Here is a 14,119-nt window from a genome sequence, read left to right as displayed (position 1 = left end):
AAGCAGGGTCCACAACTCTTGTCAAAGAAGTTCCTGAATGATGAAAATCCACCTCATACAAGTTCAATCAATATAAAGTTACAGAATAAATTTTGTTGAAATCCAACATATTTTTATAAAGATTTGTTGTGGAAACCAAACAGAGCAAGATGGCCAATCATAGGCATAACAACATAAAAAATTCAAGTTTTACAATGCTGAAAATAAAACCCTCTCCAGGTCTTATGACTATAAGGTTGTAAGCTAAGTTTAGTTACAAGCCAACAATCGCTATTAAAGATATAGTGTGGAATTGAAATTCAAGTAGATGCGTAGTCAAGGGCCATAACTCCCATAAATGTAGATACATATGGCTGGAAATCAAACTCATTCAAACTCTCACCAATATAAAAATTCAACAATTCCTAGTCAAGGGCCATAACTTCCATAAAGGTAGATACATAATGGCTGGAAATCAAACTCAGTCACACTCTCACCAATATAAAAATTCAACAATTCCTAGTCAAGGGCCATAACTCCCATAAATGAAGATACATATGGCTGGAAATCAAACTCATTCACTCTCTCACCAATATAAAAATCCAACAATTCCTACAAAAATTATCTTGGAGAAACAAACTGCTAATGGATAGAGAGATGGACAGATGGACAATGCAATTACTATGGGTCAAGCAAGGCCATATCTAGCACACTCCAAGTAGTTTTATATACAGTGTTGTGATTGCAAGCTAGGGATTTTGATGTTATAAAATAAAGAAAGCTGTTTCCTTAAAGAAATAGTCAGAATTATTTTCATGCTGTTCTATCTCTCTATTTCTCTCTCATTATATATACATATGGGCATATATGTATGTATGCATAAATTATATATATATATATATATATATATATATATATATATATATATATATATATATATATATATATATATATATGTAATAAACTGACTATGAACAGAGCAAAACTAGTATCTAGCTAGCCTAAGTGCTTTCGACTCTTGATGAGTCTTTTTCAAAGGCAAATACAAAACATACACAAGACAAACAAATAAAACAGACAAACTGTTGTCTTTGTAAAACTTTACATGACTGACTTGTTGCGGATGCTGAAAGATATTTTATATTGACCTAGAAATCGATGTGCCATGGCATCATCTGTTATTTTATGTAAATTTATGTACATGCAAATTATATCCTGGATATTTCATTGTTATATTTGTAATTATAGGTTATTGGGTGACTAATAAGCAAATTTAGAGAATTATTGAAAAGAGAACATGCCAACTGCAAAAACGTAATTTTATTTGTCAATTCACAAATAAAATTACTTTTGCAGCTGGCATGTTCTCAAGGCTGAAGTTCAGGAGTGGGGCAAAAACTGACCATGTTTCAATCAATTACGTATTAAATATCTCGCAAAGTTTGGGATAATTTCAATCAATTACCGCAAAGTTTGGGATAATCCAAGAAAGACTTACATTTCACTGCTCACCAACTTCATTTGCAAGGAGATACAACTATTGGTGTCTTCTTTCACCTTTTCTAAAACATCATTTATCTGCAATTTTAGTATTTTAATAAGTTTAGAAGCATTCAAAATAGTCATTTATGTGTTCCTTTTTGCTTTTCCGAACTAAAGAAAACTCACTAAATTGTTTTTATTCTGGATCTGAAATTGAAGACAATTTTCAGTCTCCTAGATTGAAAGGAAAATCAGAAACAACAAATTGAGAATTTTATTTCCTACCTTTTCAAGCTCTTGAAGGCGCTTTTGAAGGTCGGAAGTCTGAACTATAAGCTGTGTCCGTTGTGAGACACTCTCTGCTAGGTCTGCCTCCTAAAAACCAAAACATAACTTACTTTCAAACAAGAAAAATTTTGCAAAAAGAAATATTGTATTATTTATTAAAATATTGAATGTACAATCATTCCATTTTGAGTTCTATTTCTAAATTCACACAGAATTTTTCAATGATCTAAACCACTTCCATTTTATATGTTGTTTCACACAACAGTGAGAGAGTTAACTCCTGACCTTATTGTTTTGATCTATGATGTTAAGTTGGGTTCCTTTTGCAAACTGAAATGACCATGGAAAATAGCCTTTGTTTTGTAAGGTGCGAATCAAAAAGGCACCTTTTATGATTTACACACTTTTCTAACAAAAAGGGCAATCATGGGAACAAATGGGAATGTTTTGCGATCAAAGGACTTTCTTTGTAAGATATAACTTGACTTGTCATCTTTTATTAAACAATAAACAGGACTATATCACAATCACATGTTGACCATGAATTAAGTAATGTAAAAATGCACAGATTTCAAAGAAAATACTCCCATTTTAAGGAGATATTTAAAAGTGTTCTGGAGAAAAAAAAAAGAGGACAGCCCTTAGAAGGCAGAACAGATGGAATTCTGGGAAGACATGACAGCATCTGTAAACCCACTTCTGTTTCTAACCCCTCTAAATTTGATTTTAAATTTTAAAACTAAAATATATAACACAGTAAATATATCATTAAATTAATAAATAAGAAAGATAACTTAATAAATATATTATTAAATGCAACATCTCCAGAAATGAGGAACAGATGTTCTTTCAAAAGAGAGGTCTGCTCTCCATGTCTCTTCCATTGTTTTTGTTGCTGTAGGGTTTAATGCCATTTTTCAACACAAGCTAGGCTATATATGTCTCTTCCATCTAAAGACCCCAAGTCAAAGGCCCATGGAGGGGCCATGTTGGTGGTGGTCAACATAATTGGGATAAAAACATGTGAAGCTAAGTTCCAACACTGAGTACTGACTATGATATAAATGAAAGTACTGGAAATATCTTTGAAGGTCAAAGTGATACTAATTCAGAGAGAAGAACAATACTTTAATATCAAAACAATTTGCACTAAGTAATCTTTTATATTTGAAATTTTGTTTTCTGTACATGTTACTAGAAAATTTATATTAATATCTGAATTATTTTTAGAGAAAGTATTGTTTTGGTTTCGTTTTTAAGAGCATTTGCTACAAATGTTTCAAGTATCAGTGGAACAATTTCCTAAGGGAGATAACTATTATGTCTAGTCATCAACCTTAATTTTTGAGTTTCCTCCCTTGACATAAAACTGACCTCACAAGCAAGCAGACTTCTTGCACTTCATTACTCATCTTAGAAATACCATACGGTTTGTTGCCTTTATTAGTAATATGAACCATATTTGGCACATGAGAATGGATATTATCCCCGAGACATGGAGAGACTGAATTTCAATTTCAGTGAAAAGTCACATTTATAGTATTTGATGACCTATGCATTGGTACAAATTGGAGACATCGTTAGAAGTTACTGTGGATTATTTTCTGCAAGGTATTATGGGTAAAACTGGTAACAGATTATCATTGACAAAACTTTTGATAAAAGGAACGAAGTGACAAAAGTATAAAATTGTGCCAGCCAAACCCACCATGCCTTCACAAAATTACCCACAATGATTTGGATAAAATGGCCCATTCTGACTGGAATTTCTGTCTGCTATTGTCTTCTACAAATCATAAACAGATATAGAAAATTATTTGCAAACTAAAAAATAACTGTGCTCTCGTGCTGTTTAGGTCTGTAGTTATCATTTATAATGTAGTCAATTTTTTTGTCTTCCTGAAAAACTAATTTGTGATTTTTGGGGTTCAATGCCACTTTTAACACATTAACACCTGGAGGTTTTTGTCATGTTCACCTGAAATTCGAGTATGAAACACTATTTGAAAGCTATTTCAAAACAGATCCTAATGCATCAACTTCCAGGTGATTTTCCAATAACATAATGCCTAGTTGTGTTAGAAACATAGTTTTTCATTGGCTATTTGGCTCGCGCATGAGCAGAAGGGTAAAAGTTTGTTTTGCTAAACGGAGTCATTATTTTTGTTTTGAGACCACTCTTTATTCCAAATGCCCATCTTATGCTACTTTTTGCAAAGGTTCAGCAAATGTTCATCTGTCTGTTTGCAGTTCATACCGGTCTGCCATAGATCTAAGACCAGAAAGTTTAAAATCCGGACACAAAATCGGATTCCGACCACAGGCGAATTTTGGGTGGAAAAAAATTGGGTCAAAAAAATGAGGTTTTTCCCTCTATATTTTGTAGTGCAACTAGAACTTCCAGATTATCTGGTATCATTGTAGAGCTACATCTGTCTGCCTTTCAATAATACCACCCACTTTAGTGTATCATACATGACCTTGACACTACAGATCTCGGCAGTAGGCTACTACCTCCTGCCACGTTAACTCGTCGCCAGGGGTTAATGTGTTAATACTTATGGCATCCAGTACGCCTGGTGGAGGAAAAGCTTCTGAACATCCTGGGAAGAACCACCAATGCACATGGAATACAGGCATTCTCACATAACCATACTGGGCAAGCTAAGACCTGAACTCAGTAAATTAAGAAATAACAGCTTACAAAACATACTTGATCTGTTGCAATAAATGAAACGTTTTTAACATATGAAATATTTAACTGCAACCAACTACAATAGCTCATTAGATCAAGCAAGATGATTCTGGAAAAATAGCATTGACCCAGACCATCAAGCACCATGATGATCCAAACCGTCCAGTACAATGTTGACCCACACCTTACAGCACAATGCTGACCCAGACCTTCCAGTACAATGCTGACCCACACCTTACAGCAGTGTATGAAGGCAATCATGACTGCAATCAGATGTACACTATTCACCAGTACATACAGTGGACTTTTTGTTTCAGCATTACTTGTACAGTCAGTGATTCTAAATGGCACTGCCAAAAGCAGAACATAACAAAAATTATTTTCACAGAAAAATTCTGTTTTATTTAGATTTTGTAAGATACCGTACTCATTTATTCTATTAACATACCTGCCAACTAAAAGAGGGGAATAAACAAAAAAAAAAAAAAAGAAATATATGTGGCAAACAAACAAAAGGCATAATCCACATATTATAAGCCATAATTGCAATAAACTGCATGAAAGTTTAGTTTTGCTACTAAACTAGATCTGCAGGTGCTTAAATTTTGTTTCAGGAATGGGCAAAATCCAAATGGACTAGTACCACAAAATCCATATGGACTAGTAACAAAAAATCCACATGGACTAGTACCAGAATACAGGCACAAAATCCATATGGACTAGTACCAGAATACAGGTACAATATCTGTATGGACTAGTACCACAAAATCCATATGGACTAGTACCAGAATACAGACACAAAATCCATGTGGACTAGTAACAAAAAATCCATATGGACCAGTACCAGAATAAAGGCACAAAATCCACATGGACTAGTAACAAAAAATCCATATGGACTAGTACCAGAATACAGACACAAAATCCATATGGACTAGTAACAAAAATCCATATGGACTAGTACCACAAAATCCATATGGACTAGTACCAGAATACAGACACAAAATCCCTATGGACTAGTAACAAAAAAGCCATATGGACTAGTACCAGAATACAGGCACAAAATCCATATGGACTAGTACCAAAAAATCCATATGGACTAGTACCAAAATACAGGCACGAAAATGCATATGGACTAGTACCAGAATAAGGCACAAAATCTATATGGACTAGTACCAGAATACAGGCACAAAACATGCATACAAATTATATATGCAACACTCATTTAACTAGTCCACATGACTAACAATTTGCAATAAGCATGATGATGTCCCCAACCTGAGTGATGTATTGTTACATCACTCTCATATTCTGTTTATTTTATTTGTAAAGCACTATTTATCTGTCCTTTTTCCAATCCAAGACAATGCTTTCAAGTTTAAAAAGATTCCTCACCTCTAATATTTTTTATTCATTTAACAATGATAATGCCTGTCTGGTTCAACATCTTACACCATTTTTTAGAAGTATAGACTGGTCAGCTAACTAATCTTGAAGTATAGACTGGTCAGCTAACTAATTTTGAAGTATAGACTGGTCAGCTAACTAATTTTGAATTATAGACAGGTCAGCTAACTAATTCTCTTCATTTATATAAGTAAACTGCAAGTCTTGTTTTCAACTAAAGAAACCCATGTACTCTTATGCTTTTTCTACACAACTGCCATGTTTTCAAGAATATTCTCAGATTTACAGCTTGCTGGATAAAAGACATGATAATACAAATGAGTAACAAAACCTTTTTATTTCTCTGTTTAAATTTTATTTCTCAGTTTTGATATCCAATATCTGCATCAAAATTCTCACAAATTTCCACCAGCTTTCAAATTTTGTACAACTTCAAATACAAAACAACCCCATAACACTTTGTATTTTCTGAAATATCAAAAGAAATACAAGTGAACTAACTCCAGTATGGCAGAAATCCCAAAGGAAATTCAAGCTCAACACTGAAACAAATATGTTATCGGTTATTTTAGTTCCAGGTATTTAAAAGTACAGCTGACCAACAATTCCCATGAATCAGAAGATTTAATGAACATACCAATAGCTTGCTCCTCTTCTTTTCCTTATCAATATCTTGTGAAAGCCTTTCACATTCCAACTTCTTTTGTGTCAGCTCGATCTCCTAAAAACAAGACAAAATATTCACGTTTACTAATGTTTATACTTAGCCATGATTAATAGATAGTATTGATACGGCACAACATGACCTTGACCTTCAGATCCCAAAAATCTATTGGTATTGGTCTTACCCTTTGGGCAAGCCATCCATAAAATCTGGACAAGGAACTTAATCTAGACAAATGTTGTGTGAAAAACCACATTTTTCTTTGAGTTACATTCATCTAGAGCTACTCAAAAATAAAAAAAATTCTTAATTAACTTAAGTGCAAGGCCCTCTACAAACTCTGGGCAAGGTGTGTAGTCTAGAGCTAAAGATACAATGCAAATACCGTTTTTATTCTTTCAGTAATAGTGATCTTTGACCTTTTTTACCCCCATCATCTACAAGCTTCTTCTAACCTAAAGAGTAAGACGTACACAAAGTCTGGTGAATATGCCTGCTGAGAAATGAAGTTATTGTACAGAAACCATTTTTCATATTGTCAGTGACCTTGACTGCTAGCCTCAAAATCAACAGGCTTCTTCCTTAACACAGAGCAAGCAATCCACAGAGTTTAGTCCAGGTCTTTGGCATGGAACTTAAGTTCTGTAAAAAATCCTTTTTCTCCTTTGATAGGTTTTCCCCTTAGTGCAGCTTGGATCCGGGTCTGATGCGGGTTTCATCCAGGTTTGATGTTATTGCATGGAAACCAATTTTATCCTTTTCCTTATCACAGTGACCTTGACCTTTAACATTAATAAAAGGTATTAACTTCCTGAAACTGAAGAAGCTACTGGCACCATACTGCTTTAAAACAAAGTACCATGAATGGTATATTAGATGCCTGACCCTTATTTAATACTGCTATATGTTGTTATATGTGCAGAAAAAAAATTATAATGCTTTTTCCAAGTTTAGCCATCTATGAATTACGGTCCAAGTCTGATATACTGTTTTTTTGTGCAGAAACAATTTTTTTTCTCCATTTAGTTGCAATGACATGAGCCACTGACCTCTTAATCCGAAAATCAACTGACACAGTTTACCCTTATCTCAAGCAATCCACAAAGTTTGTTAAACCCAGCTGATGGAGAACTCATGTTATTGTGTAGAAACCAGTCACAGTGATCTTTACTTTTGACCATTCTACCAAAAAATCAATAAGCTTCTTCGAAGTGCAAACCATTTGCAATGTATATTATAAATATGTATGTATGTATGTATGAATGTATGTACGTATATATTTATGTATACATGGGTGGGTGGGTGTATTTATATATGTGGGTATGTATGTATATATGTATGTATGTATGTATGCATGCATGCATGTATGTGTGTGCATGCATGTATGTATGTATGTATGTATGCATGCATGTATGTATGTACGTATATATGTATGTATGCATGTGTGGGGGTGTGTATTTATATATGTGAGTATGTATGTATATATGTATGCATGCATGTGTGTGCATGCATGTGTGCATGTATGTATGTATGTGCACAGGCATATGTGCAGATTTTTAATGTAGCTTTAACAGTTTTTCAGTCATATCGCTATGTCTGCAGTGTGGCAGTTTATAGTGCTGTCTAGCACTGGGGCATCATGCCACAGACACATACCATGATGTCCCACCCAGTCACATTATCCTGACACCAGGCCGACCAGTCCTAACACTAACCTATTAATGCTGAGCATCAATCGAGGCAGCTGTTAGTACCATTTTTGTAAGTCTCTGGTATGACTTGGCCGGGGTTCAAACCCATGACCTCCCGCTTCCGATGCGGATGCTCTAACCACTAGGCCATCGGAGTAGTCATGTATGTATGTATGTATGTATGTATGTATGAATTATTATTCCCTTTGACTTTTGACCCCAAAATCAGTAGGGTCTTTCCTTAGCCCCAAATGGAAGCTATTGGCAAAATTTGGTAACAGTAGACAGTGACAAACAAATGAATAAGGTTTTCCATTCCTCTAGTACAAATCATGCGCAACAGACAGATGAATTGACAGGACGATAAATAGTCAAACGAAAAGACAGACGGAAAACATGATAATACAATATTATCTGCCAGGGGCCCCGAGTGGCTGAGTGGTCTAAAGCGCTCTACATTACAGATCACTGCCATCTCACCTCTGTCTGCGTGGGTTCGAGTCGCAGATTCGCCTAACGTGGGTATGTGAGAAAGCTTGCCAGTAGCTTCTTGTGGGTCAGTGGTTCTTTCTGGGTTTTCCCGCGTTCTTCCTCCACCATTAATACTGGCTGCCATGTATGGCCTATCGTGTGCTGAAAAATGGCGTTAAACCCTACAACAACAACAACATTATCTGCCTTGCTACAGGTGTCTAAGAAGATAGGAAAATTAGTTCATTGCTCAGTTTAAAGTAATGGAGAAAAAAATTGTGACAGCTTTAACTTCCTTTGTTCCACGCAAATTAGAATGATAAAATTAAACAGATACTAGTTTGTAACTGAAATTTAATTCAATTCATTATGATCTGACATAGGCTACCAACATAGGACATTCATTTAATTCAATTCATTATGATCTGACATAGACTACCAACATAGGACATTCATTTAATTCAATTCATTATGATCTGACATACTCTACCAACATAGGACATTCATTTAATTCAATTCATTATGATCTGACATAGACTACCAACATAGGACATTCATTTAATTCAATTCATTATGATCTGACATAGACTACCAACATAGGACATTCATTTAATTCAATTCATTATGATCTGACATAGACTACCAACATAGGACATTCATTTAATTCAATTCATTATGATCTGACATAGGCTACCAACATAGGACATTCATTTAATTCAATTCATTATGATCTGACATTGGCTACCAACATAGGACATTCATTTAATTCAATTCATTATGATCTGACATAGGCTACCAACATAGGACATTCATTTAATTCAATTCATTATGATCTGACATAGACTACCAACATAGGACATTCATTTAATTCAATTCATTATGATCTGACATAGACTACCAACATAGGACATTCATTTAATTCAATTCATTATGATCTGACATAGACTACCAACATAGGACATTCATTTAATTCAATTCATTATGATCTGACATAGACTACCAACATAGGACATTCATTTAATTCAATTCATTATGATCTGACATAGACTACCAACATAGGACATTCATTTAATTCAATTCATTATGATCTGACATAGACTACCAACATAGGACATTCATTTAATTCAATTCATTATGATCTGACATAGACTACCAACATAGGACATTCATTTAATTCAATTCATTATGATCTGACATACTCTACCAACATAGGACATTCATTTAATTCAATTCATTATGATCTGACATAGACTACCAACATAGGACATTCATTTAATTCAATTCATTATGATCTGACATAGACTACCAACATAGGACATTCATTTAATTCAATTCATTATGATCTGACATAGACTACCAACATAGGACATTCATTTAATTCAATTCATTATGATCTGACATAGACTACCAACATAGGACATTCATTTAATTCAATTCATTATGATCTGACATAGACTACCAACATAGGACATTCATTTAATTCAATTCATTATGATCTGACATAGGCTACCAACATAGGACATTCATTTAATTCAATTCATTATGATCTGACATAGGCTACCAACATAGGACATTCATTTAATTCATTTCATTATGATCTGACATTGGCTACCAACATAGGACATTCATTTAATTCAATTCATTATGATCTGACATAGGCTACCAACATAGGACATTCATTTAATTCAATTCATTATGATCTGACATAGACTACCAACATAGGACATTCATTTAATTCAATTCATTATGATCTGACATAGACTACCAACATAGGACATTCATTTAATTCAATTCATTATGATCTGACATAGACTACCAACATAGGACATTCATTTAATTCAATTCATTATGATCTGACATAGGCTACCAACATAGGACATTCATTTAATTCAATTCATTATGATCTGACATTGGCTACCAACATAGGACATTCATTTAATTCAATTCATTATGATCTGACATAGGCTACCAACATAGGACATTCATTTAATTCAATTCATTATGATCTGACATAGACTACCAACATAGGACATTCATTTAATTCAATTCATTATGATCTGACATAGACTACCAACATAGGACATTCATTTAATTCAATTCATTATGATCTGACATAGACTACCAACATAGGACATTCATTTAATTCAATTCATTATGATCTGACATAGACTACCAACATAGGACATTCATTTAATTCAATTCATTATGATCTGACATAGACTACCAACATAGGACATTCATTTAATTCAATTCATTATGATCTGACATAGACTACCAACATAGGACATTCATTTAATTCAATTCATTATGATCTGACATAGACTACCAACATAGGACATTCATTTAATTCAATTCATTATGATCTGACATAGACTACCAACATAGGACATTCATTTAATTCAATTCATTATGATCTGACATACTCTACCAACATAGGACATTCATTTAATTCAATTCATTATGATCTGACATAGACTACCAACATAGGACATTCATTTAATTCAATTCATTATGATCTGACATAGACTACCAACATAGGACATTCATTTAATTCAATTCATTATGATCTGACATAGACTACCAACATAGGACATTCATTTAATTCAATTCATTATGATCTGACATAGACTACCAACATAGGACATTCATTTAATTCAATTCATTATGATCTGACATAGACTACCAACATAGGACATTCATTTAATTCAATTCATTATGATCTGACATAGACTACCAACATAGGACATTCATTTAATTCAATTCATTATGATCTGACATAGACTACCAACATAGGACATTCATTTAATTCAATTCATTATGATCTGACATAGACTACCAACATAGGACATTCATTTAATTCAATTCATTATGATCTGACATAGACTACCAACATAGGACATTCATTTAATTCAATTCATTATGATCTGACATAGACTACCAACATAGGACATTCATTTAATTCAATTCATTATGATCTGACATACTCTACCAACATAGGACATTCATTTAATTCAATTCATTATGATCTGACATAGACTACCAACATAGGACATTCATTTAATTCAATTCATTATGATCTGACATAGACTACCAACATAGGACATTCATTTAATTCAATTCATTATGATCTGACATAGACTAGCTACCAACATAGGACATTCATTTAATTCAATTCATTATGATCTGACATAGACTACCAACACAGGACATTCATTTAATTCAATTCATTATGATCTGACATAGACTACCAACATAGGAAGCAGCAGAGAGACTGAGCCCACCAACTGTTTCGTTTCAACAGAACCCCTATCAAAAACTTTTCTGATAGAAGGCTTATTTCACAAAAATAACCCTTCTAGCCAGAAACTATGATGACTAAATCCTCTTTTCAGGCCGGAAGGGTTATTTCACGGCGATAACACACTATAAAAAATAGTTTCTTCGCGGGGTGACGTCGACGACGACGTTGGTGGCTCAGTCTCTCTGCTGCTAATCATTTTAGGATTTCTGTTGTGAATTAAAAATTTAAGTTAACAATAATGGCCAACATTGGAGAATCACATTCTGCTAAACTAGCTCGAGAGCGACTAGAAGCAATAAAAAAATTTCTTCCTGTTCGTGATAGTGTCAGAGAAAAATTACAAGCACGGCAGCTAGCACAAGTTGAATTTGCAACAGGTGCAGAAGAATTATTTAAACCCGTTACAACAGCCACTGAAAAAGCTGCGGTGGTCACTGAGCGAGCTTTACTGGGAGAGCCTAAGACTTTTGAAGATGTGGCGGATGTTGTGGAACAGAGACGGATGCTGCGAGAACAAGAAGAACAACGAAAACAAGGTATTCTTCCAATGATAAAACAAACTGCTACGCGGACTGAAAAGATTGCTAGAAGAACCAAACAAATAAAAAAGATTTTACGAGATCCAACAACTCAACCTCCATCCGCCGTCGGAGAAATACTTGAAGGTATTGGGGAAATTCTTACTGAACTCACGTCCAAACCAATAGCGGAAAATACTGGACTGATTGCAAAATTTAGAGAAGGGTTTGTTGAAGATATCAGAAAAACTCCAAGAGAAGAACTGCCCAGAAAAATATTAATTGGTATATTTAATAAATCTAGTATCTTAAAACCCGGTTTTATAACCGTGAATGATGATAATTTTATTAAATGGATATATCATATATATAAAAACAAAAAACAGGCCAGAGATGATGATTTAGAATACAGAGGTCTCCTTGAAGAAGTAAAAGAAGTTTATAACGAACAGGTAGAACAACTAGAATCCTCCCAGCAGAAATCTTCTACACCTTTACAACAACAACGGCGGAGGATAGCAGATACTGACCTAGTCCCGTTAAGTGAATATGAGGTTGCATCTGAACAAGGTCCACGTGGTCAAAAATCCAAGCCAACTAGGTCGCTGATAATTGGTTTAACGTCTCCTGAAAGTTTACCGCAAGATGTTTTAGCCCCAAGAATTGCAGAACAACAACCAAAAACTGGATCTGGTCTAGCTGTTTGCCCTGATAATGTTATCAATGATGTATCGCGGCTAGAAGTTCTCATCGGAGGAAAACGTGCCGGAAATAACTCTCCGGAAATAATTAATGAAGCTGCTGATATCTGTCAGCGACTATTTCGCGGCGGCATCATGGATTCTCACATCTATCGAGAACTTATTAACGAACTCGCAGACGGTTATTACAGCGACTAATAATTTTAGTTAGAGAAACAATAATTAAATAAAATGATACTACACGATTCTTTTTGCAGACCAAGAATGGTTAGAGTAGTAAACTCACGATTACCAGTATACGAGGTTGTTTATGGAGATGGAGTCGGTGATGTTGTCAGAGATTTAGTCACAAGGATTGCTCCAAAGGCAGGACCGTTAGCAAAACAATTTGCGATGAAGGCTGCTGATGTTGTCAAGGATAAAGCTATTGGCGTTGTTGGTAATCTTGCTGGGAAAGCATTTCAATCAATCAAAGACAGAATAGCCCAACTGACACGAAGAAAACCACGTGTGGTTCAGCCGCCAGTAAAACTACCATAAACCGAAGCTATGCCGGCAAATGTTAGTAGCGTAGTAAATAAGGCTGTAAATCAGAAATTAACTGAGCTCGCAACAACGGGAATTACCTCCAAAGCGCTGCAAGATAGTTTAATTGCTAATTTGATAGCCGGTAGTGGTTTCCGACGACGATAATATTTTTTATTTAGACCGTTGTATTCATAATAAAATGTTTGTACACAAATCCAATGACGCGTTTAATATGTCCAAACCAGTACTTAAGGATGATTCTTTACGTGATTATCAGTATTATTCTTATGACGCACGAGAACCAAATAAACCAGGGCGAATTGAACTGCAAGTCCAGGATACAAGTAGATATTTCTTACCCACTGAGGCCTTCATAGAAGTCGAAGGTAGATTAACA

General features: G+C 34.5%; 1 protein-coding gene across 11 annotated transcripts in view; it reads right to left on the bottom strand.

Annotated features, from left to right (window-relative positions):
* LOC149775107 (RIMS-binding protein 2-like) overlaps nucleotides 1-14,119 on the bottom strand; it is a 381,635-nt gene that overhangs the window by 174,111 nt on the left and 193,405 nt on the right. For all 11 annotated transcript variants that reach the window (XM_089943974.1, XM_089943975.1, XM_089943981.1 and 8 more), the window contains 2 exons: nucleotides 6,486-6,569; nucleotides 1,747-1,836 (listed from right to left, as the gene is read on the bottom strand). In XM_089943974.1, coding sequence (XP_089800100.1) covers nucleotides 1,747-1,836; nucleotides 6,486-6,569 — 174 coding nt within the window. The remainder of the gene's footprint in view (nucleotides 1-1,746; nucleotides 1,837-6,485; nucleotides 6,570-14,119) is intronic.

Source organism: Sinohyriopsis cumingii, chromosome 19 (genome assembly GCF_028554795.1).
Source record: "Sinohyriopsis cumingii isolate HCF-2022 chromosome 19, ASM2855479v2, whole genome shotgun sequence".
Classification (NCBI taxonomy): domain Eukaryota; kingdom Metazoa; phylum Mollusca; class Bivalvia; order Unionida; family Unionidae; genus Sinohyriopsis; species Sinohyriopsis cumingii.
This window is presented reverse-complemented; position numbering and strand designations above follow the sequence as displayed.